The 25,584-nt window shown below is 54.9% G+C and overlaps 1 protein-coding gene across 2 annotated transcripts in view; it reads right to left on the reverse strand.

The window, feature by feature from the left end:
* Nucleotides 1-25,240, reverse strand: part of ZFAT (zinc finger and AT-hook domain containing) — a 57,082-nt gene extending 31,842 nt beyond the window's left edge. The window contains exons 1-4 of one of the 2 annotated variants that reach the window (XM_070392384.1): nucleotides 25,093-25,240; nucleotides 11,539-11,715; nucleotides 4,514-4,765; nucleotides 2-190 (exon numbers count right to left, since the gene is read on the reverse strand). In XM_070392384.1, coding sequence (XP_070248485.1) covers nucleotides 2-190; nucleotides 4,514-4,765; nucleotides 11,539-11,715; nucleotides 25,093-25,111 — 637 coding nt within the window. In that variant the 5' untranslated portion in view covers nucleotides 25,112-25,240. Of the gene's footprint in view, nucleotide 1; nucleotides 191-4,513; nucleotides 4,766-11,538; nucleotides 11,716-25,092 lie in introns of those variants that run through there. The other variant, XM_070392383.1, reaches the window with a different exon arrangement.
* Between the last annotated feature and the right edge of the window lie 344 nt (nucleotides 25,241-25,584).

Raw genomic sequence — 25,584 nt, forward strand, 5'->3', positions numbered from 1 at the left:
CCTGGGATAGCTTCGTGTGCGGTTAACACCACGCTGACGATGGGCTTCTTTGCTCCGGGCCCCTGCGCGGCCTCCTTTCCCAAAGAGACCTTCTGGACCTTCTCCGTCCTCTGTGTCCGCGGTCGCCTCGGGGCCTTTTCTCGATCTTCTTCCTTAAACTTCTTTTCCAGCTCAAGGTCAGATTCGTTACCTAAGAGCCAACACCAAGAGGGATAAAGTGGTCACAGCAGCGAGCGGGGGAGGCTCAGGTGACCTTCCACGGGCGCGACGGAGATGCATCTGGGAGGCACACGGACGGGTCCCCTGAGCGAGCCGCTCCTGCGTCACCTCGGGCCTCGTCTCTGGTTCTCCATCGCATTCGAGTCACCCTGCCCAGGTCACCCCCAGGCCCTGGATGCCTCGTGAGCCCCCCAGAGTCCTTGACATCAGAACACGCACACGGCAGGCCCCCTCGGCCACAGGCAGAGGAAGCGCTAACTGTGCGAGCGGTCGGGTGGAGATGCCCACGTGTTCGTTTTTCACCCACACTGCGGTGACAAATGTTCTAAAGTGCCTGTCCTACCTGCCGAGAACTAATTAAACCTCGGGCGCCCAGGAGCCGAGTGCCATCGGCCTCGTTACTGTGAGGCCCAGGACAGCGGCCAGAGCGCAGTGACACGGACTCTACCCGGGCTCCCCACTGATGCATCCCTCTGCTCACTCGGCGGCAGTTTCAGAACCCCATTGGCCCACAGTCTTTCCATCTGACCTGCGGAGCTGCACCGCGCCCCTCCCTCGGCCTGCTCCCATCCTCCGCTCCCTCTCCCTCGCTCTGAGGAAAGGCAGGTGCACCCCTGCTTGTGGTCCCCACAGACAGAGGCCGGGAAACCAGCACAGGCGGGCACGCGGCCTCTGTCTTCCCCGTGACCCTGTCTCCCTGCATCCTGACTGCGGAGAACCCCAGCATTCCCCAAAGGCGCCATGCCCCACGCTGCAGGCTTCTGGTGAACTGACAGGAGGGAAAATGCCTCCCTGCCCCTCCCCGCCCCACAAGGCCAGGCATGGAGCCCTCCGGGATTCCCCACAGACATGGGCCCCGCCCTGCTCTCTCACATCTGTCATCTGTTCCCTCTCTGTCCTCCTGGGCAGACACTCAGCACCAGTCCAGGAGCAGGAGGGAGAGGAGGCGGCGAGACCTGCGGCTGCGGGACCTCCCTCGCATCTGCTGAGCCAGCTCCTGGCGCCCAGAGCACCAGGCGCAGCGGCGCACCTGCCCGGCTTTAAGGCTGCGGGCCAGGGCCATCACCCAGCACCCTCAGCAATCGGTTGTCACGGGAGAGAGCGTTGCTTTTCAACCCGGGGGTTATAACCCACAGCAGCCACCTGTCTTGGGGAGAACCATCCCTTAAAGGCCGGCTGTGTCTCAGGCTCCATCGCCTGCCACCAGGTCCCGCCAGGCAGGATGCAGCAGGCAGCCCACTGAGCCTCGGACAGCCAAATGCAAAGGGTTGCTCCCTCTGCCTCCCAGCCCCACGGGGCAGCTCCCCCCACGTGGTCACTGAGCAATGCAGCCCCAGGCTGGTCTCCAAGATGCTGGACAAGAAGGTCTCCCCTTACCCAGCCAGCGTGGCTCAGTGGTTGAGTGTCGACCTATGAACCAGGAAGTTACAGTTTGATTCCGGGTCAGGGCACATGCCTGGGTTGTGGGCTCCATCCCCAGTGAGGAGCGTGCAGGAGGCAGCTTGTCAATGATTCTTCAGTATTGACTAGAGGCCCAGTGCATGAAATTCGTGCACAGACAGGGTCCCTAGCAGCTGCCAGCCGAGGCCTCCCTTCCTTCGTTCCACATCGCCGCCTGGTGGTCAGCGCACGTCATAGCAAGCAATCGAACTCCCATTGGTCAAACTCCAGAGGGGACACTTTGCATATTAGGCTTTTATATAGAGACTACAGGCCCGTTGCACGAAGAGATTCGTGCAATAGGCCTTCCTTCCTCTGGCTGCCGGCACCAGTTTTCCTCTGGCACCTGGGACCCAGGCCTTCGCTCTGGCCACAATGGAGAAGGCAAGCCTCTTCAGTCTTCAGTTGTCTTCAGTCTTCGCTCCGCGCCTGCATATGCAAATTAACTGTCATCTTTGTTGAGTTAATTTGCATACTCATCCTGATTGGCTGGTGGGCGTAGCGGAGTGACGCCAATTTGCATGTTTCTCTTTTATTAGTATAGCTGTTTTTCTCTCTCTCTCCCTCTCTCTTCCTCTCTGACATCAATAAAAACATGTTGTTTTTTTTAAAAAAAAGAATCATCATGAAGGCTGCAAGTGCCTCTCAGGTAAAATCTTCACCTGAGTGCCCTTCTCCTTTAAGAAGGACTTAACGAGAGGAGGCACCCCTGCCGCTCTGCACAGCGTGACCCCAGGCACCACAAGCTTGGAAGATTCAGGAGTACCTGTGTAGGCCCCACGTACTGACTTCTGTGGCTGCAAAATGCTGTTCAAAAACACCAGCTGCTGCACAGAATGGCATCAAAAGAAACCTGCTTTCCTGGTTCCTTTGACTATTCAAAGACAGAATGAAGTAAAAGCTGAGTGCATATCAAAGGTGTTATTTTAACTTGCCACGGCGCAGGGCAGGGGAGACGTCTATTTTGTTTTCCTCTAACTGCTTTAACAAGCTACAGAGTCAAGGCCAACTGTGTGAAATGTCGCTAAGCTGCTCTCTACAGAGCACGAATGAAAACAATGACGTGAGAATTTCCCTAAATGCGGCATATTGTGCTTGGCAACCGAGGGGCAATCGCTGTGGACGTCAGCCACGGGCAGCTGGGCATAAGGTCATCTCTGCATGTGTCAGAGGCGTCGGCAGCGGCCAGCGAGGGAGAAACACCCAGAGCGTCTACGTTTCCTGTCGGTATTTGTTCTCGTCTATTTAGTCACTCAAATCAATGGAACTCGAGGCCGGTTTGTAGACAGGTCATTGCCAGAAGAAGCTGACCATCTTATTAGGAAGCGCCGTGCCTGCCAGGGCCACAGACACTGCCTAACTGATGACAGCTCAGAAAACAAACATCAGAGCCACTGAAGCGGAATTCCTACTTCTTATAGGATGTGTACTACAATGAATGCAATCTGCATCCACGAAGCAGAAAGGGGACTGGTTTTAAGGCACTAGTGCAGGGGTCCTCAAACTTTTTAAACAGGGGGCCAGTTCACTGTCCCTCAGACCGTTGGGAGGGCCGGACTATAGTTTAAAAAAAAAACTATGAACAAATTCCTATGCACACTGCACATATCTTATTTTGAAGTAAAAAAACAAAACGGGAACAAATACAATATCTGCATTTGCATGTGGCCCGCGGGCCATAGTTTGAGGACCCCTGCACTAGTGGGTAGAGCACGGCTGGCCACAGGGCAGGAGGGGGAGACGTGGGAGGGTGCCTGACCCCACCTCAAATGAGTGTGGCTCTGTACGATGGTCCGTGGGGACCCCAACTTTCTCAATTATAAAATTCTGAAACTGGGTCTGAAAAGGCAGTTTTCTAAGCCAATCTTAGGAGGTCACGTGCTGTGGGATTCAGCTGATCTTGAAATGTCAAAATTACCGAATTGGAGCACACCGATGGCTGCTGGGCGTGGGGGTGGGGTGACGGGACCCTGCTGTCTCCTGCCTGCAGGGGCGGCTGCACGAAGCTGCGAAGCTGCGTGTGTGAGGGTGACAGGGCTATGGGGGCATCAGCTCCCTGGCCAGGCCTGATTTTGTGCCTTGTGATGTGAGATGCAGCCACTGGGGGGGTTGGGGGAATGTACATGAGACCTCTTTACGGGCTTCCCGGTTTCCTGTGAGTCCACAATTATTTTCAAAGCACAAAGTTCTCCTTTGAAAGGGTTTCTCAGACTTTGAACCAGACGGCTCTTCTTTTCTCTGCGGAGCCCACGATTTGAAATATTTTATCGACCAAATGGCAGGCGTGAAGATCATCCCTTTGCCCGTATCTACTGCCAGATATGCATCTCCCTCACCTCACCGAGGGTGGAGACCGTTTCACCCTCTGCACCCCCAGATCACCTACCGAGTCACCCGTGACTTGGGCTCCCCGGGCTCCAACCACCCCAGGGCACGTTCAATCAAAGATTTCGCTCGAGCCTTAACCGGTTTGGCTCAGTGGATAGAGCGTCGGCCTGCGGACTGAAAGGTCTCAGGTTCGATTCCGGTCAAGGGCATGTACCTGGGTTGCGGGCACATCCCCAGTAGGAGATGTGCAGGAGGCAGCTGATCGATGTTTCTCTCTCATCGATGTTTCTAACTCTCTATCCCTCTCCCTTCCTCTCTGTAAAAAATCAATAAAATAAAAAAAAAAAAGATTTCGCTCAGTCATAGCCTATGATCATGACAAAAATAAGCTCTTTCCCAGAGGTGAGAGTTGTATAAATCCGTGCTATTTCCAAGTAAGGACGGGACCCGGGAAAGCTGACAGGAGCGGTTATAGCTCTTAGAGACCCCGCCCCGCCCACCACCACGCCCGCTGCCCGGCAGTTACCTGCTTCGCCCTCGGCCTCGCCCAGGCTCAGCACGATGATGCAGATGTGCTTCCTCAGCTGGCGCAGGTTGGAGAACTTGCGCGAGCACTTGGGGCACTCCAGGCAGCCGGGGGCCGGGCTGCTGCCCTCCTCCGGGGCCCGCGGAGGGGCCTCGCTCGGACCCACCACGCTCCCCACCAGCTCCTCCTCGGCGCTGGGCTTCTTGGTGGACCCCTTGGGCCTGCCCCTCTTCCTCTTCGTAACGGACAGCTCTACGGGAAAGCAGAGGGCACGATGCAGTCACACGGGCCCTGGGCAGGGCATACACGCACCACCTAGCGTGGGAATCAGTTCAGGGTCACGTCTTACTAGGAGTGACAAGTGTGAGGCTGCAAACAATACCTCGGTACTAATATCTTTGCATCTGTAGGCCAATATACAGGGTGGGGCAAAAGTAGGTTACAGTTGTTCAGGTGGAAAAGAATGCAATAAATAATAAATAATAATACAAGAATTAACTGTGTTGCCCAGCTGGTGTGGCTCAGTGGTTGAGCGACAATCTATGAACCAAGAGATCACTGGTTCCATTCCCAGTCAGGGCGCATGCCTGGGTTGCAAGCTTGATCCCCAGTGTGGGTTGCGCAGGAGGCAGCCGATCGATGATTCTCTCTCATCACTGATGTTTCTATCTCTCTCTCTCCTTCTCCTTTCCTCTCTCTCTAAAAATCAATGAAAACATTTTTTTTAAGAAGAATAAACTGTTTCGCGTACTCACAACTGGAAACCCACCCTGCGCAGCCAGTGTGGAATGCAGTGACTTGGAGTCACTGTAGCAGAACCTCTGCACAGGCTGCTTCTGGCACGTGGGCACCACCAGCCGCCGGTCCCCACCCCCACTGAGACCCAGGCTCAGACACCAGCGAGGACGCCTCTGGGGAGGGTGCTCGGAGGCGGCGAGGCTTTTCATGCTCTGAACGCAGGACACAGCTAGTCCGATTATTTCAAGGCCTCGTAATTATCGCAGCCAAACTGTTCTGATCCAAAAAGAGAGAAAATAATTGTAATCTGAAACCGCAAACCAGAGGACTAGAGACCTAATATTTCTCGAGGTGCCCAGCGACCCAGCGATTTAAATGTCAGGGTCAGAGCTGCTTCAGAGCAAGTTTCAAGTCATTTCACAACTTGCATTTCTTCTGGAACAGCATTCGCTGTTAAGGCATTCGTCTCCAGCGTGGAGGTGGGGATGGAGAGGGTGAGCGAGCCCCGGCTGGTGTGGCTCAGTGGGATGCACAATGTCCCAGGCACCAAGACTCCCAGGGTGGGATTCCAGGTCAGGGACCAGGCCAGGTTTTTGAACTCAATCCCCACTAGGGGGCGTGCAGGAGGCAACCCATCCTTGTTTCTCTCTCATGGATATTTCTCTCTCTTCCTCTTCCTTCCTCTCTAACATCAATGAAAACATTTAGCCAAAGCCGGTTTGGCTCAGTGGATAGAGCGTCGGCCTGCGGACTCAAAGGTCCCAGGTTCGGTTCCGGTCGAGGGCATGTACCTGGGTTGCGGGCACATCCCCAGTGGGAGATGTGCAGGAGGCGGCTGATCGATGTTTCTCTCTCATCGATGTTTCTAACTATCTCTCTACCTTCCTCTCTGTAAAAAATCAATAAAATACATTTTTATTAAAAAATCTATAAAAAAAAGAAAACATTTATAAAGAGGGCTGAGCACCGTGCTGCGGTGGCGTGGAGAGGCGCGGTCCCAGCTGACGTGACTTGGCCGCAGGGAGTGGGCACCGCCCGGCTGGCACCCCACCTGCAGGAGGCACCTGTGGCCCCTATCACCTGAATGAATGACCCTCTTTACTCGTTTTTGTAACGTTTGGACAATAGTTCGTTTCTATGGCTCGAGTTTCTAACAGGAAGAAAGGGGTGAGCAAAGTGCATCTCCACCCGTCCCACGTCCACAGGGTGGAGGCCACGCCCCCAGCCAGAGGGCAGTCCTCGCAGACCCGGGCCCAACGCCAGCCAGGGGCGGAGAGGACCCGCCCAAGGGCTTTATTTCATCAAAGACAAGGTGAGCACGATGAAAGCCAGAGCCCCACATCATCAACAATGTACATCACTCAAGCCGCAAGGCCCTTTCCCGCCATTAGCTCATCTTAGCCTCGTAGAAGCCTGAAGAGATGGCGCAGCCCATGTAATTTTCAGTCCGGGAACAGAAACGCATGTCCCCAAGGCTGGGCGAGGGCCGAAGCAGCCGCCGCACCCGCAGCCTGGATCTGGGTTTCCTCGCTCCCCGCAGTGGGCCCTGGACAGGCCCGTGTGGCCAGCATGTGGGGTGCTGAGAACATGGCTGCGGGGGGGCCGACCTGGGTTCCGAAACCCCCGAGCCTCGGTTTCTACCACAGCAGACACAACCAATTCCATGTTATAGAGTCAGTTAATATGAGAAATCCACCAAAATGCTGGCCCGGCACTCAGGGGGCGGCCCACCAATGACAGCTGTCACGTGGCGGACACGGCCGTTAGCATTCCGACGGGCTCTCTCTGAAGAAGCTGGCCCTTCCCGGCCAGGCCACTGTTGAATCACATGGGTGGGGCCTCGATGTTCTGTCCATCAGGGCCCTGTTCCCTGATTTCCTCATTTTAAAGCAGATCACACACCAAGGGCTCTGTGACGCCTCAGGCCACGGCCGGCCGGCCTGACAGTGCCCCTGCGGCTCGATCTCTGCTCAAACCAACTGGAGGATCTAGAACAGGGGTCCTCAAACTTTTTAAACAGGGGGCCAGTTCACTGTCCCTCTGACCATTGGAGGGCTGGACTATAGTTTAAAAAAAAACTATGAGCAAATTCCTATGCACACTGCACATATCTTATTTTGAAGTAAAAAAACAAAACGGGAACAAATACAATATTTGTATTTGCATGTGGCCCGCGGGCCGTAGTTTGAGGACCCCTGATCTAGAAGAACCTGGAACACGAGCAGGGGCGGGCCTGACAGTCCACCTCCCTGGCAGTGATTTCCAGCCAACCCTGAACTGAAGCTCAGATGGTTAGAGGGATAGATGGATAGGAGCCAAACAGGGCTCTCTGGAGACCCACAGAAATTCCTCCTCTAGCAAGCCCAGCTGCCCAGCCTCCCTCGGGACAAACAAATGTGTACACACACACATTCACCCATATACACACACACACTCCTATACACAATCACACACACACACACACCCATATACATAATCACACACACACTCACCCATATACACAATCACATACACACACACCCATATACACAATCACACACTCACCCATATACACACACACCCATATTCACAATCACACACACTCACCCATATACACAATCACACACACACACCCATATTCACACTCACACACACCCATATACACACTCACACATTCTCTTATACCCACACATACCTATGCACAGGAGCTTGGCCCGTTAGGCCATTCTTTCTGGGGCCACAGCCAGATTTGATTAGGAAGCGGGAGAGGACGGAGGGCCTCCTGCAGCCTGAGAAGATGAAAAGGCTGTAAAATAAGGCAGAGGACTGCGGGACCTTTGTGTCGTAAAGGGAGACCAAAATGATAAATCAATTACTGCTCAGTTAAAGGTCTAATTAAGTATCTCTCAAGCTAAAATGCTTTGTGAAGGTTAAACCTGAATGGAAAGCGCTGGAGAGGAACTAAGCCTCCGCCAGCCTCGAATTCCACGGGCCGCACAGAGGAGAGGAGGGGGGCTGGGCGTTCCGACGAAAAGGCTTTGGAAGGAATGTCCTCATATTAAAGCGTCTGAGCTATTAACTCACGAGAAACACCTTTTCCAATTAAATGACACAGGCACCCAGTCTCCGCATACACAGAAAATGTATTCCAGGAGAATTAAGTCAGAAGCAAATTAGTTAATAAGGAAAACAATTTATGGAAGTAGCTCAATGGTAAGGATTTGATTCCACCTGGGACCAAAGAGCGGAAACCGCCTTCCCCTGGCGTCCCTGACGAGCAGGAGAGCAGGACAGGGACAGGATGCATCCGGAGGACAGAACCGGGGTGTTGGTGGGGCTGCGGGAGCCCAGAGAAGACCTCCTACCCCCGCCCCAGGCCAAAGGACGAGTTCCCAGAGGCGACCTCGAGCTGCCTGAGCCTTAGGAACAGGCAGGGGAACTGGGCAAAGACCCTGCCAGGCCCCCAGGCAGAGCGATGGGCCAGGGCCTGCAGGATGGCGAGAGGGAGGCCCTGGGCCTGGGGGTTCATGGTGGGAAAGGTGGGGGAGGTGGGCCCCCAGGAGAAGGGAGGGTTCGGGACCAAGGCCGGGGGACGGGGCTATCCCTGACCAACAGTAAGGAGAGAAGCGGGGAGCCAGGACACGTGTGCCTTATGGACACCCACACACATCATCCCATGGGAAATGCAACTGCCCTATTATCACTTGTTCATTTATGATTTATAAACGGAATGAAAAATTCAAATTACTTTATCTCTGACTCACATTGCATTTCAGCAGGAAAAAATCTTAATAAGCAAAGCCAGATACAAGGAGAATGAGCCGCTTGGTAACAGGATTTCGCAAAGTTCTTTCCATGGGAATCTGGAAGACGGCTACCTGCCCTACGAATTCTACAAAAGAGACTATGCATTTTCCTGCGTTTACAGCTGTTCAACCCGAGGCAGGTATATACACACCTAAAGTTCCTTTATATCCTATATAATAAATCCCTAATATGCAAATCGACCAAACAGAGAAACGACCAGTTGCTATGACGCACACTGACCACCAGGGGGAAGATGCTCAATGCAGGGGGAGCGTCGCTCAGCCAGAAGCCGGGTTTACAGCTGGTGAGCACAGCGGCGGTGGTTGGAGCGGGCCTAAGTCAGCAGGTGGACATCCCACAAGGGATCCCAGGCTGCAAGAGGGCACAGGCCTGGCTGAGGGACCCTCCTCCCCCAGTGCACAAATGTTGTGCACCAGGCCTCCAGTATATCTATATATATCTATATATGTATCTATATATAGATATATATATATATCTATATATATGTTATTTCAGAGAGGAAGGGAGAGGGAGAGAGAAATAGAAGCATCAATGATGAGAAAGAATCATTGATCGGCTGCCTCCTGCACACCCACTGCTGGGATCGAGCCCACAACCCAGGCTTGTGCCCTGAATGGGAATCAAACCGTGACCTCTTGGTTCATGGGTCGATGCTCAACCACTGAGCACACCAGCTGGGCAGAAAATTTGTACACTTGGATCAACACCACCCATCCCCCGCTTGGCCACCAATGTTCTGCTCTCTGGCTCCATGAACTCTGCGAGTTTACATTCCATGTGCAAGTGAGACCACACAGGGTCTGTCTCTGTGTCTGGCTTATTCTGCTTGGCATAATGTCCTCCAGATTCACCCATGTTGCCAAAGTAAGAATTCCCTTATGTTTTTATGGCTGAATAACGTTCGTGGTTTCCATAGCTCGTCTATTGTGCCTCCCACTGCCGTGGACATGGGGGGGGGAGGGGAGCTGTTTTCTCTGAGAGGCTGATTCCATTTCCTGGGGATACATGCCCAGCAGAGGGACTGCCGGACCCCATGGCAGTCCTGTTTTTCATTCTGAGGAACCGCCATACTGCTTTCTCCACAGTGGCTGCCCCACGCACATTCCCTCCACCAGGGACCCTCCCCACGCCCTCGCCAGCTCGTGATCGCTCACCTTGCTGCTGACAGCCGTTCTAGCAGGTGCCAGGCGCTATCTCACAGTAGCTAGCACCGGCTCTCACTGCCCTCATGATTGGTCATGGGCACCTTTTATGTACCTGTCGCCATCTGGACATCATCTTTGGGAAGATGTCTGTCCAGGTCTTGGCCTTTATTTCTAACTGGATTATTTGGTAGAGGGTTGGTGCCCAACTTAGACCTCTGTCACCCTCCCCCTCCCCCAAAGCAGAGAGCATCACGTGACCACCAGGTGAGACTGAGCATGTGTGACGGCCCAGCTGCGTTCTCGGCGGGGAGAGGGCGGTCTCACAGGCCAGGCTGGGCTCAGGAACTCGACCACGACAGAAATGCTGCTTGTCCTCCTCGTGCGCCATGACTGCTCAGTGCTGGGTCTCAGTGCTCACCTGACGCGCTGACAGCGGCCAGAACAGCTCCTCCCATTGTCTCGGCGACTTACCGCTCTACCGGGTGCGCGGCTCTGTCTGTGGGGACCTGGTTCCCCGGCCTGCACGCTTTCTCTGCCCACCCACCGGCTGCATCGGAGGCCAGGCCGCGGGGACGTCTGGGCGGGCACACGGTGTACCTCACCGCGCACACTGACCCTGCCCACGAAGGAGTCTGTGCGGATCAAAGCTTTTGGCGATTTGAATCCTTGTTCCAAGTGTGTGTGATCCATTCAGAAATGCTGTTTTTAATATGTATCGTGCATGTTATGCATCATGTATGTCCTAAGAACAGCTTCCCTTTACTGTCCTCTCGGTGCCAGGCGGCATCCAGGAGCTGCAGCCATGTTCTCTGACGTAACCCTCCCAGCCGCCTGCGCCAGGCCAATCTGCCTCACCTTCCAGGTGAGCAAAGTGACGCTGAGGGAAGCTTCAGGGACTGCCGTTCGTGGGTGCCAGAGCTTATCTGACAGCAGCGCGTGCTTTTTAATCTGCTGGATGATGCCACCTCCATCCATTCACTAATTCATTCATTCGCTCACTCACTCATTCATTCACTTGTTCATTCATTCATTCATTCACTTATTTGTTCATTCACTCATTCATTGATTCATTCATTCAATCGTTCATTCATCTACTGAACAGGCACCTAAAGGGACAGGGAATTCAAACACAGTCTTATTTGAGCAGATCCACAATTAGACAGTTATTGTGCCTTCTGGGTTAGATATTTAGATTTTCCACATTTCTATGCCCATCAGACAAAAACCAGACACCAGACGGAAACCTAGAATCAAAGGATTTGAGAGCAACTCAGCACTATCGTCACAGACACACATCCGTGGGTGCGGCCCCCACCCAGCACCTGGCCCCCTTACCATCTCCAGCTTTGCTTGGGTGGGCAGGTTCGGGTGTACTCAGAGGCCTCAGGGGAATGATGATCTCATCAACATTAACCCCTTCTTCTGCGTGCTTCTCAGACACGTGGGAGAGGAGCTCCGACTGACTCGGTGAGAAAAGGTTACAGCATTTACACATGAAGATGGCAGGGTTTTCTGTAAGAAAAAATACATATTATTTCACCTTCACAGAAACAATGATCCCTCCGTCCACCTAAGAGAAATCCTGAAGGCTGCCCTTGGAGCAGTCGCCCGCCTCCCACCGGGCGTCTCTCTCGTGGACACCTGCAGGGCCAGGGCAGCTCCCATCCAACCTCTCGCTGCCGGAGAGTTCTTCCCTCCGTTTTCAGAACTTGGGTCCTTCTGGATCAAGTCCATATGGACTCCCTGCTACCCAGAGCTGCTCCGCAGCCTAGCTTTCAGCAACGACACGGCAGCGTAAAAACGAGCATGGAACGTGAAGAATTATACCCAACTTCAAATGAATGCGCTGCCTGGCGGCGATGAGGTATTCCAGCTGCACTCTCTTTAAATGAGGCGCGAGGAGGAACCGATCAAAGTAGCATTTCTCAAGCGCCAAGACACCGTTCCGCTGGCTGGCACGGAAACCAGGAACGAGGAGGGTGGGATCTGTCGCTTTGCTAAGCCACTCACTTCCTATTTCAAGTGTCATCACCGTCCACAAATATCTACCGAGAGTCCATGGTGTTCACCCACTGTGCTAGACAGGAAGACGGGCTGGGGACAAGTCCCTGACTTCCGAGTCTGATAGAGTAATTACAGGCACAGGTAAGAACATTAAACTTAGGATCCAATCACCATGAAAAGCTAGAATGTTTTAAGTATTATTTATTGGCTTTAGAGAGAGGAAGGGAGGGAGAGAGAGAAACCTCGATGAGAGAGAAACATTCCTAAGGAACCCCAAGTCCACGTGGCCCCCGCCAGCCCTGGAAGGAGCCGCTCTGCTTGGCTAGCGATGCGACCTTTGTTGAAGACACAGACAACTGCACGGCCGGGCAGCGTGCACGGCGCTCCCTCCCGCGCACACACAGCCTGGGACTGCGCTGGGCCTGGTGCGGAGGGAACGGCTCAGAGGCATCCGCAGAGCCGCGTGCAGACGGTAAAAGCCCGCGCACGTGAAGCAAGTGGGGGAAGGCTGCCTTCCCAGGGATAAAGGATGATAACCTGCCAAAATGCCAACCAAGGAGCGATTTCCCGTGTTAGAGCAGACGAATGTGAGAAAAACGGGCCTCGTCCCCTGAAACGTGACCATGCTGCCAGCTACCGGTGAGGAGGATGCACCATGTGGATGCCTCTTGGGCCCAAGTAGCACGCAGTCCTCCTGAGCGAAAGGGAAGCCCCGGAAGTGCGGGTTTGACCACTCGGGCCCGTGAATTGTCCACCAGTGTTAGTCAGCTCCTCTGTGCTAGTAAAAGGGAAGCCTTAAAACAGCCGCATCAACAAGGCCTGGCTCCCAAACTCTGACTTGCAATCAGCTGGGTCCTGTGACCTCTGACACCACTCGGTCTGGGGGCCCAGGAACACGTGGGGCCTCCGACCCCGCTCCTCCCTGGAGAAGGTCATGAGCTGGGATGGGCTCCCAGATCCCAGGAGGTGGGCTGGGCCCCGGGGCCTCTGGGCAGGGTCACTGGGAGCCGGCGGGTCCCACCCCTTCCTCTGGGCCCGGGAAGCACCCGTCCTGGAGCTGCTCGTGAGGCCCCCTCCCCAGCTCTCAGGATGGAGGGGATGGGATCCGGGACATGGGCTGTGCACCCCACACCGCTGTGAGCACCTTCCCCACCCGCCACCTGGGAACATCACCTGTAGCCGAGCCCCACCCGCCCACCGCCGTCTTCCCGCAACAAGGACGCTGCGGTGTAAGAGCAACGATGGTCATGGCCGAGCTAAGCATCTATCAGCTGCCACAGATGATGAAGTGCCACATCATTAGACTATTACGTTACGTTACGTTACTTAGAAGCAATAGCTTTTTTAAAAGTCTCTCCCTTCATCCCTGATCCGTATAAATCATCCTCTCTGCTCCGTGGGATTGATTAGCTCGAAGGCGAGCTGGGCTGGGCGCCTCAGCTCCGTCCGTTCCATCGTCTCCCCGGGAGGGGAGGGTGGCTGATCCTCCCAGAGCTGCGTTTCTGCTCCTTGTTCTTCACCTGCCCCGAGGTTATTAAATCCGAGAGAGCTGGCTGTGCTGCGCTCAGCATGGCCAGGGTGAACGGGGGGCGGGGGGGGGGGGAAGGTGAAGGATTAAAGAAGACAGACAAGAGAATAAAGCTGGGGCCGGATGGGACACTGCTCTTGGATGGAGAGACAGCGCCACAGCCTGCAAGCCGAGTCTTTATTTTATAGCCAGATCCCAGGAGGCAAAGCAAGGGCGTGGTCAAGATGTTTACAATGTTCTCGCGGGTTTCAGATCCACTCAATTATATGCACCTGATCAAGCTTTGTTTTGGCAGCACTTGCTGCACCTCCCGCAGCCTATATCACTCAGCCAAGTGGCCCACAGGTTCGAACCATAAGGTCAAGCTCACAACCATAGCCTTTGGCTGTCATTGTGCTGGGAGGGCTTTGCCCTCCACGTTGGGACCTGCACGTGACTTTGCCACGAGAGGACCGTGCCCTCTCATCAGTCCCAACGCTGTGGCCGCTCCCCACAGCTGGCAGCTTCCCAGGGGGAGTGGGGATATTGAGCAACGTAGAGCTATTCTGCTTCACGTCCAGAACACAGCCACACGTTGAGCAGCTCAGTACAATTTAAAATACCTTATTCCTTTATCTTCAGGGAGAGAGGCTGGGATAGGACCAACCATTTTCCTTCCATTTCGTTTATTTTACAGAACTTCTTGTTAAATATCTTTTTATTGCTTTCAGAGGAAGGGAGAGGGACAGAGAGATAGAAACATCAATGATGACAGTGAATCACTGATCGGCACTGATCGGCACTGATCGGCTGCCTCCTGCACACACCCCACACTGGGGATTGAGCCTGCAACCCAGGCATGTGCCCTTGACCAGAATCGAACCCTGACCTCCTGGTTCATAGGTCAACGCTCAGTCACTGAGCCACGCCGGCCGCGCTACTCTACAAACTTTTAACCAGCTACGGATACACCCTGTGTCACGTCATCGTCACACGGACTGGGAACTTGCTGTAACCAAGTAACGGATTCACAGAGGAAGAGTAACGAGCAGGAAGCTTACGCCAGTTAAACCCTCCGGCGCTGGCACCCAGCAAGGCTCCCGCCGGCCTGTGTAACCCTCACAACAATCCTGTGAGATGGTTTTATGGTATTTCCTCAAACCCAAGATCTCTACCTCAAGAGGCCCCGATACACACACCACTAGCTAAGAGAAACACCACCCAATAAACGAAGGCTCATCATCACACCAGGGCGAGGTGCCTCCCGGTGGCAGAGATGCTGAAGGTGAGTCACGGGATCGAGGAAATTCAGCCGCGCTGCAGGTTCCAGGCCCAGCACCCACTGCATGGCCCGGAGCCGGGGAGGCTGGCCGTGGACTTGGGGGAGCCCAACGCCCACCCCTGCTCTCCCCTCATGAGGCCCCATGCCCCACTCGGCACCCTCAACCATGCCGTCTGGCGGGAGCCCCACTTCTGGCTGTCCCCCAGAAGTACCCTGCACCCCGACTTCCAGGGAAGGGAGGAGGAGAACCTTTTCTGAGTGCTGGGCACTTCCACACTCCTCCTCACAGGGACCCTGACAGCAGGGCCCTGGCTGGCCCTACAGGCACCCCTTCCTTAAGACACTAGTGCCCCCTGTCAGTAAGTGGCCATGATACACTGATTTTGTCGGAATAGGACACACAACTACCATTTGCTGAAAACTCATGACAAACGTACGAATCTATACGTGAAACGAGCCCCCGTGGGTGTCCCACGGCCCTGCTAGCAAGGCAGCCGTGAAGGTATTGTCCCACGTGACAGAGGAGGGAACGGGGACCCAACAGACCAGCTCCGGGCCTGTGTGGCGCCAAAGCTACATGGTCACTGAACTCCAGGCAGGAAAGCAGCTGTGGGTGCATGCGTGGATGTGCACGGTCTACACGAGAACATGCCAACCACATGCCTGCCGCAGGAGCGCACGTGGTGGGTGCAGACCTCCCTGTGGCTGGGGCACCGGGAAGGCTTCTGGGGGAAGGGAGCTGAAATGGTCCAGGAGCAGGCAGGGCAAGGGCAGCGAGGAGCAGGAACTCCTGCCGGCAGGGGGCACAGCTGGCCTGGGGGGCAGCACAGAGGCGGGCCTTGCCCTCAGCCTTGTGTGTCGAGAGGCGAGGGCAAATTCAAGGTTAGGCAGGCAACCCAGGTGCCTCTGGAGGGGGTGGCAGCTCCTGGTCCGGGGAGAGCCCAGGGGCAGGGCAAGCTCCTCGCTCACCCACCCCTGCCAGGAAGAGCAGATCAGACCCCGAATGTGGTGCACGGGCCAGCGGAGCACCGTGCCCAGTACCAGAGGGCCCGTGGTTCGGGGAGGCCGGGCAGGGAAGGCCAGGAGCTCCCGGAGCCGGACGCTCCGGGATCCCCACATGTCGGCTGTGAGAAGGAAAAGCTTAAGTTTCCACGACTCAGAGTGGCACCCAACCGCCCCGGCCGCCCCGGCTGCAGGATGGCCTCGGACTGCCTCCTCTGTGGGCCCAGAGCGTCACTGCTGTGACGGCACCTGACTCCTGCTGTCCTGGGAAGTGCCCAGCAGGCGATCGGCCATGATCACCCCCCCCCCCAGCACCACCCCCCATCTGCCCCATTTCAGGGAGAACGCTGAGCACAGAGAAGTTCATGAGTTGCCCCGGAGCCCAGCCAGATAAGAAGTCCACACTTGGCCGAGTTGCCCTTCCACGCTGACCGCATCTCTGCCCGCCCACCTGCCCACCCGGCGGCCAGCACCGTGCCAGGGGAAATGCGCTATTTCCTGTCACAGGCGAGCTGGTCCCTGTGAGGAACGCAAGCCTTGGTCCCCAATCTGAACTTGGCATTATGGTTACAGAGACAGTTCGAACAGTAAATTACAACTAAGAAGGGTCGCTACTGCGAAAGGGGGCTTTGCTCTCCGCCTGTTAGGATTTACTACAGCAATCCATCGAGGGGCAGCAGGGAGCTGGAGAACGGGCCTGCCGGGTGGGGATGCTATCCACTCTCCCAGAGCGAAAACACCAACACCAAACACAGGGCCCGCATACATTCATGGGCAGGCACCATACACGTGCTAGCGGCGCCCTCTGGTGGCCGGCCGGGGCACTACACCCTGCGCTCACCGGAGAAGCACGGAGCTGTCCATCTATTCTGCATACACTTCTCTACATGCAGCTCATCAATTTTTTAATTTTTATTTTTGTTACTCTTCATCCAAGGATGTCTTTCCATTGATCTTGTAGAGAGAGGGGAAGAGAGAGGGAAAGACAGACACATCGATGTGAGAGAAACACATCAATTGGTTGCCTCCTGCAGGTGCCCTGAACAGGGCCTGGGCGGGGAGGAGCCTGCAACGGAGGTAACGTGCCCTTGACCAGAATCAGACCCAGGACCCTCCAGTCTCTAAACCGACGCTCTATCCACTGAGCCACACCAGCCAGGGCAGTCATATCAATTGTTAAAAATGTACAGGGGGAAGTGCAAAGTAGAAGATTTTGGGGGAACAGATTCTGATGCCCAGGTGAAGGTTATTTAAAACGACACGGTAGGTCAGAGAAGGCCCGGAGGCCCAGACCAGAGCCCACCTGAGCCCCAGCAGCCCCATGACCCTGACACAGGTATTTGGCCCATGGAGCTTCCGTGTCCGCACCTGCACAGGGCTGTGGGGGGCTGTGGGGGCTGCGGGACACCCTGAGTGCCATGTGTCCAGCTCAGTGACCTCCCAGAAGCAGCTGGACAGGCGCCTACCGGAGTCAGGGCCCGGGGCCCCCAACCCCCGACTGGCTCGCCTCCAGTGTAGGGGATACTGTGTGAGCCTCTGAACATCCTCAGGCCTCCGTTTTCCCTCTGAAAGATGAGGGGCCCTAACAGAAGAGGCCTTTGAATGCTTTAACGTGGAATTGGTCTTCAGGCCTCATCCAGAGGCTACTGTGTAGACAGACGGACAGAGTCACCTAGACCAACACAAGGACGTGGGACAGCCCCACCCAGCACCCACCTCCCTACAGCCTGGAGAGGCCCCTGTGAACCTGTCCTCCCCCCCCACCCCACCCACAAATAATCTCCATGGGCCCTCCCCAGCTCTGAGGCTCAGGAGCAGCATTCCCAATAAATGCAGGCCCTAATTTGTGGTATGATCATCACGCCTCTCATAAAATGCCGACGAGCGCGCCAACTTCCACAGCTCACCGAGTTAACATTTTTATTAAAAGCAAGAGAGAAATCCTGTGAGTGTTCCTTTGCTGGAACCGGATTAACAAAATAACATGAGAAATGCTGGGGATCGGCTATAATTAAGGCTGGGCCCGCTGTGGCACTTTAATTTTAGGCATCCACATTTCTTCCGTGCTGAAACTTGGCATCATTCTCTTAAAGTTATTTTTCAGCCCGCTCCCAGCGAGAGCCCTGGGCAGGCGCACATTTAACACTGTCACCGCCGAAGGGAAAACACCCCAAACACTTCATGGAAGTAGGAGCAGCCCCCATTCTCTAAATGCCAGCAGGACCCCAGCAGATGTGTGGTTAGCTCTGAGGATATCGGGAGCCCCCTTAACCCCCCATGCAGCCTTCTGTCATCACAGCTGCCTCTAGAGTGACCACGTCTCTGGGATCACGTCCATGTTAAACACAAAATGTGCTGCCTGACCGGCATGGCTCAGTGGTTGAGCATTAACCTATGAACCAGGAGGTCACGGTTCGATTCCCGGCTGGGGCACATGCCCAGGTTGCAGGCTGGATTCCCAGTGGGGGGTGTGCAGGAGGGAGCCTATCAGTGATTCTCTCTCATCGTTGATGTTTCTGTCTCTCTCACTCTCCCTTCCTCTCGGAAATCACTAAATATATATTTAAATGTGCTAATAGGGTAGTGAAGTCCTGGGGGAGGGGGGCAGGGGCTGGGAGGAAGGAGGTAGAGAGGGGGAAATGGGCGACATCTGTAATACTATCAACAATAAAAAGTATACTTTTAAAAATGAATAAAAATAAATAATTTTTAGGTGCTAAGTCCTCTCCCATTGTACAGTGGATGTGAGGGGACAGCAGTGCCCACGGCCACCACGCCACCGGCCCCGCATCTCCAGTTTCGCTGTCTGGGTTTCTTTCGGTCCCCTTGTGCGGCTGGCCCACCTTTTCCTCACTGCTGAAGGTGAAGGGCTGGGAAACTTAGCCCTGGCCGACCAGAGTCCCTGCCCACACTGCTAAGGCAGAGGCCGCCGACGGACACATTTCCACTCATCGCTGTCCCGGGCTCGGAAGCCTGCCGTGCGCTCCGGGCTCCCGGGGTCGCCCTGGAAGGAGACGGAATAACAGCCGGGGCGGAACTGCAGGCCGAGGTCAGAGACATGCAGATCCGTCTGCAAACTTTCAGTGAAAGGCTGGGACCCGCCTCGGTGATGCAGTGTCTGAACTTGAACATTAATTCTAGGAGAAAGAACTGCCTTTAATATTCAAACCTGTTGAAGGTCCTTCCCCAGAAGACACCTTTCCATTCGAGCGGGAAGAGCCTCGGGGAAAGGGGACGCTCCAGCCGCCTCCGCCCCCTCGCGGCCACCAGTCCGCTCCCGCTTCCTGGGGACTCAGACACGACCTGAGCATTCGGTGTACTTCCCAGACACCTCGGCTATTCTGTTCTGATTAGGGAAAAAGTAACCTTAACTTATGTGTATTAATCTCACAATTCAACATTTAGTGAATTGGAACGTAAATCACACACTGAGCCAGCTCGGCATGTTTAGAAACGAGTATGGCATAGACCCGCCTCCAGGAACATAAATAATTTTGTTCGTGAGAATAATTTAAAGTGATTGCAGGGTTTTTGTGGGTTTTTTACACTGGTGCCCTGCTGCACGGATTTGTGCACATTAAAAGGAAATTAATCAGGCCGAAACTGGTTTGGCTCAGTGGATAGAGCGTCAGCCTGCGGACTCAAGGGTCCCAGGTTCGATTTCGGTCAAGGGCATGTACCTTGGTTGTGGGCACATCCCCAGTAGGAGATGTGCAGGAGGCGGCTGATCGATGTTTCTCTCTCATTGATGTTTCTAACTCTCTATCCCGCTCCTTTCGTCTCTGTAAAAAATCAATAAAATATATTTTTTTAAAAAAAAGGAAATTAATCAGAAGGTGGCTGGCGGGACTGGGCAAGACGGGTTGGAGACACCCTGGAGCCAACCTTCCGCGGTCCCTCCCCAACCGGCCGGCCGCACCTGGAGTGGCGCCGTGGCTCGAAGGGTGTCTGCGGAGTGAGCGGGGTCCCTCCAGCAGGTGGGGTCCCTCGGCCTGGCCTGCGGGGATCGGGCTGAAACCGGCTCTCCGACATCCCCTGAGGGGTCCCAGAGTGCGAGAAGTTGCTGTCATACAGGGTGTGGAACGCAAACCCAAGTGTGCAGTAAACCAGATTCGGGCCAACAGTGCCCCAGCAACAACATGACCCACGGCCAAAGGTGGAACCGCGGCCCGGGGAGGAATCGGGCTCCCTCCTCTCTGGTTTCGAGGTACGTCACCCGAGAACCGCCGCTGCCATATCACTGCAGCTCGGCAGCTCCTGCATTGAGTGTCTTCGCTTGGTGTTCAGTGCACATCATAGCAACCGGTCGGACACTTAGCATATTAGCCAATGCTGAGAGAATCACTGACAAGCTGCCTCTTACACGCCCCACACTGGGGATTGAGCCCACAATCAGAGCATGTGTCCAGACCAGGAATTGAAGCCTGGCCTCCCCAGGACGCCCCAGGCCTCCCCAGGGCACCCGCGCCTCCCTGGAAGCTCACACCCGTGCCTATCAACATGCCTATCCCCAGAAAATGAGAGAGTTCATTCCTTTCGCTACAATATAAGACATACACTCACTCTAGAAATTCACATACTTAAAAAAGTAAAAAATTAACAAAACACGTCTGGGGAAAACCCTAAAATAAAATACAACAGGAACAGATGCAGGGAGGCCCGTGTGAATGAGCACCCACCCTGCACGGCACCGGGAGGGGGGGGCCCCAGCAGCCGGGGAGCTGGTGTCTGCACCGCAGGCCTCAGGCTGAGCGAGAAGAGACCACAGTGCCCGGGGGACACGGTCCTAGACCCCCGCGGAGGCCTGAGACCCCAGACAGTACGAAACCCTGCACGCAAACCCTGCACGCACTGTTTCCCTGCACACACAGACGCGGTGTGGCCTACACAGTAGGCACAGCCGGAGGCGACAATAACTAATGAGAGTAATGAGTTCTGTAAGTGCCCCGTCCTCGCCCTTCGTCTGGCCATGACGCTCGATGACGCAGTGACAACCCATCCCCGGGGGGGTCTGTGTAGACGTCCCTCCCAGCCGTCAAGGACTCGGTGTCTCTCCTTTCGGGGGACCCCTTGCGGAGGGCTCCAGAGAGGAGCCTTGCCATCAACGGGACACGTGTTCCTTCCCGCCTCCCACCCACAACTGGAGCGCCCTTTCACCCCAATAAGCCCTGAACACCCTGCACAACCTCCGTGGCCCCCCCTTCACCACCTCACACAGGCGGCTCCTTCTGAGCGCGTCTCAGCAGCCTCGGCCTCAGCCGCGCAGGTTAAGGTTAAAGGGGCCCAGGTGTGAGCAGGGGCTCAGCCAGGGCCGGCCCCCTCAACCCCTCGGCCTCCCCACGACCCCCACATACAACTGTTTTTTCCTAATTGAGTTGAGATCTTTTTTTATGAGGTCTACTATTTTACTTACAGATTTTTTTTCCCATACACAATCATATTCTCTGTGAGTACTAAGACTGTATCTGCTTTTTCTTATTGGCTGACATCTTCAATAAAAGATGAAATAGAGCCTGGCCAGTGTGGCTCAATGGCTGGGCGTCAACCCATGAACTAGGACAGTGGTGGGAAAACTCATTAGTCAACAGAGCCAAGTATCAACAGTACAACGACTGAAATTTCTTTTGAGAGCCAAATTTTTTAAACTTAAACTATATAGGTAGGTACATTGTTATTAACTTAATTAGGGTGCTCCTAAGGCTTAGGAAGAGCCACACTCAAGGGTCCAAAAAGCCGCATGTGGCTCGAGAGCCGCAGTTTGCTGACCACGGAACTAGGAGGTCACCTTCGATTCCTGGTCAGGGCATGTGCCTGAGGTGTGGGCTCAATCCCCAGTAGGAGGCGTGCAGGAGGCAGCTGATCAATGATTCTCTTATCACTAATGTTTCTATCCCTCTCCCTTCCTCTCTCTGAAATCAATAAAAACTTATTTTTTAATAAGTTAATTTTTTAAAGGTGAAATAAAAGTGACAATAAAAATTATTCCTGTTTTATTCTTAATATCAAAGAGAAAGCTTTCATTGTATCACCAATAAATATGTTTTCTATAGAATTTTAATTTTTTTATTTTTCAATTACAGTTGACATTCAGTATTATTCCATTTTAGCTTCAGGCACGCAGCATGTGGTTAGGCATTTATATAACTTACGAAGCGTTCTCCCCGGTAAGTGTGGTGCCCACCTGGCGCCGCGCATAGTTGTTACCACGTTCCTGACTATATTAATACCCTGTGCTTACTTCAAGGCTGAGAACTTCCACCTTTTCCCTGAAAGCCGTGGTCGGCAAACTGCGGCTCTCGAGCCACATGCGGCTCTTTGGCCCCTTGAGTGTTGGTCTTCCTAAGCCTTAGGAGTACCCTAATTAAGTTAATAACAACGTACCTACCTAGATAGTTTCAGTTTAAAAAATTTGGCTCTCAAAAGAAATTTCCATCATTGTACTGTTGCTATTTGGCTCTGCTGACTCATGAGTGTGCCGACCACTGCGAACGGAAGCACTTTGCAGCTTCTCTGTGTGCATCCGAATGGCCAGCGTCACGACTCTTGCCCTTTGGGGCCGTTCTTATGAAGTAAAATCGGGGTGACCTGAACACACCCACTGGGACACCCCGACAGTCGATCTGGTGACCGAGGTGCTGCTGAGTGAGTAGCAGGCGGGAGTGTCTACAGCAGGGAGGCGTGGGTGGACCAGGGTTCACTCACATCCCGATCGGGACCGAGCGGGACATTTCATCACGCTACTCAGAACGGTGCACAATTTAAAATCCACCAGTTGCTTATTTCCGGAATTTTCCCTTTAATATTTTTGGATCATGGTTGACCATGGGTAGGTAAGTGAAACCAGGATAATGGAAACAGTGGATAAGCGGAGGGACTGTTATAATTAACTATTAAGCTCTAGCCCGGCCTGTGTGGCTCAGTGGTTGAGTGACGACTCATGAACCAAGAGGTCACGGGATCGATTCCTGGTCAGGGCACATGCCCAGGCTGGAGCGTGTAGGAGGCAGCTGGGATTACCGAGGGAGAGAAAGAACAATAAAGGGGAAATCCCGCTGCCAGGCACAGCTGCAGTAGGAGCCAAGAGGGCAGCCACAAAGGGGAGGTGTCCAATCTGGGGAAAGAACTGCCTGCTGAGGGGGAGGGCCAGCACAAGCCACAAAGGATTAGGAAAGAGATGGGTCAGTTCCAAAGAGCTGGTCCTTCCCAGCCCAAGGTAATGTAGTAAGGTTTCACAAAGGCCCCTCTCTCCCTAACACAGTGGTTCTCAACCTTCCTAATGCCGCGACCCTTTCATACAGTTCCTCATGTTGTGGTGACCCCCAACCATAAAATTATTTTCGTTGCTACTTCATCACTGTAATTTTGCTACTGTTATGAATCATCATGTAAATATCTGATATGCAGTATGTATTGTCATTCTTACAAATTGAACATAATGAAAGCATAGTGATTAATCACAAAAACAATATGTAATTGTATATGTGTTTTCCGATGGTCTTAGGTGACCCCTGTGAAAGGGTCGTTCAACCCCTAAAGGGGTCTCGACCCACAGGTTGAGAACCGCTGCCCTAACACGTGTTCACTTGCCCCTTGGTTCACGCATTTTTCTCTCCATAGCAGCCTCGCAGGCCTAGCCGCTGCTGGGCCCAGGCACGGGCTCCACGTGTGGGCCGGGCGCAAGCCTGGGCTGTAGGAGCACAGCAGCGGCCAGAGCGCAGCGGGGAGCATGGACTAAGCCAGCCATGCTCTGTTCGGACACAGACTAAGCTCTGGCCTGGGCGGAAGTCATGGCACAGAACTGCTGGACCCTGGCACGGATGAGATACAGCCTCTGGGCACCTGGGGGCAGTCTTCCATTTCTGCCCCAATAAATCTTTATACATATATATTTTATTGATTTCAGAGAGGAAGAGAGAGGGTGAGAGAGAGAAACATCCATGATGAGAGAGGATCATTGATTGGCTGCCTCCTGCACCTGGGGATCAAGCTCATATCCAGGGCATGTGCCCTTGACCGGAATTGAACCCAGGACCCTCAGTCCGAAGGCCAACTTTCTATCCACTGAGCCAAACTGGCTAGGGCTCTCCCCCGATAAATCTTACCACTACACCCCATCCTCCCATGCCTGGGTCTTCTGACCCCCTGGAGGAGCCCTATTTCCACCGGCAACACCTGGACCCTGACTCTAAACAAGAGCCAGGAAGCAGTCACCACATCCCAACCTCGTCCCTGCCTAGGGATGCCTTCCCATCCCTTCTGGTCAGTGCCCGCCGCCAAGCTCTATTCCTGCCGTGCCCCTCACGTGGGCACTTCCCACATGGCCTCCGCCTAGAGAACAAACGCTGGACTCGAGAAGGCTGAGAATCTGCTTCTGCTGGGAAGCCAGAAACCAGAGAGGGCTGCCTGGAGGAGGTGGCATGTGGGCTTAACAAAGGGGAGCAAGCCCCCCCCTCCCCCCAGCAGACCTGGGCAGCAGGTGGAGGGTAAATTCCAATGTATCACTGCGTGTCACAAGGTCACCGGTTGCAAGGCCAGTCCCTCGCGTTTACTGCCTCCTCTAGTGACCGGTAGGACCCAAAGGCCCTTTCCTTCAGCAGCGCAACTGAACTCTGTCCCTTCCAAGCATCCCGGCCGAGTCCGCGGGTCTAAAGGTGCTGCCCATTTCACAGAGGAGGAAACTGAGGCCAGGCAAGACGGAGGCGCAACCACAAGGCCGAAGAGCTGGCAACGCCTGGATTCGAACCTCCCGCCCCCGAGGCCGCTGGATCTGTCGCTGGCGCGTGCCCCAGCCCCGCCCGTTGTCCTGGAAACGGCTCGCGCACGCGCAAACACTGCCTCCCCGCTTCCGCCAGCACCCTTGCTACATTTTTTTTTTTTAAGTAAAAAATCCTGGGGCGGCGGGATACTGCCAGCGACGGAGCGTGCCGTCGAAGGACGCCGCTGCGTGCGCTCCCCGCCCCGGGACGCGGATCCCTCCGCCGCCCCGCAGCCGCCACGCTTCTTCCGGGCCCCCAGCTGCCGGCGGCCTCGCGCCGCGCCCCACCCCCACCTCCCCTCCACCCCCACCCCCACCCCCACCCCCAGCCCCGCTCACCTGCCGCTCGCGTCTCCATGGCAACGCCCCCACCGCGGAGGAAAAAAAAGCCTGGGGCTCTTCCGGGCCCCCTCCCGTGCCCACCGACAAAGCGGGGCGCCCCGCTGATGCTTCGCTTTTTATTTTTATTTTTTTAAGGAAAGAGCCGGCGAGGTTATGGCGAATCTGCGGCATCCAACATGGCGGCTGGAGTCTTCGCCCTCCTCCTCCCGGGTGGCTGACGCCGGCGTGGCGGACGTCAGCCTCGGAGGACCCGCCCCCAGCGCCGAGCGCGGCGAGGCCGGCTCGGGCTACTGCGCATGCTCGCGCCAGAGGCCGCGCTTTGCATCCGGTTCCACAGATTCCGCCGCTCCGCATTTTGAACCACTCCTGGGAAGCGGCTATCGGGGGGCCTGGAATGAGGATCACAGGATTCGGAGCCTGCCCAGGTCCGCTACCTGCCAGCCAGTGCTTCCACCCCCTGGTGTGGAGAGAGGGGCCTGGGCACAGAGA

This window comes from Myotis yumanensis, unplaced genomic scaffold (assembly GCF_028538775.1).
Source record: "Myotis yumanensis isolate MYYU_CA2020_CCGP unplaced genomic scaffold, mMyoYum1.0.hap1 SCAF_15, whole genome shotgun sequence".
Taxonomy (NCBI): domain Eukaryota; kingdom Metazoa; phylum Chordata; class Mammalia; order Chiroptera; family Vespertilionidae; genus Myotis; species Myotis yumanensis.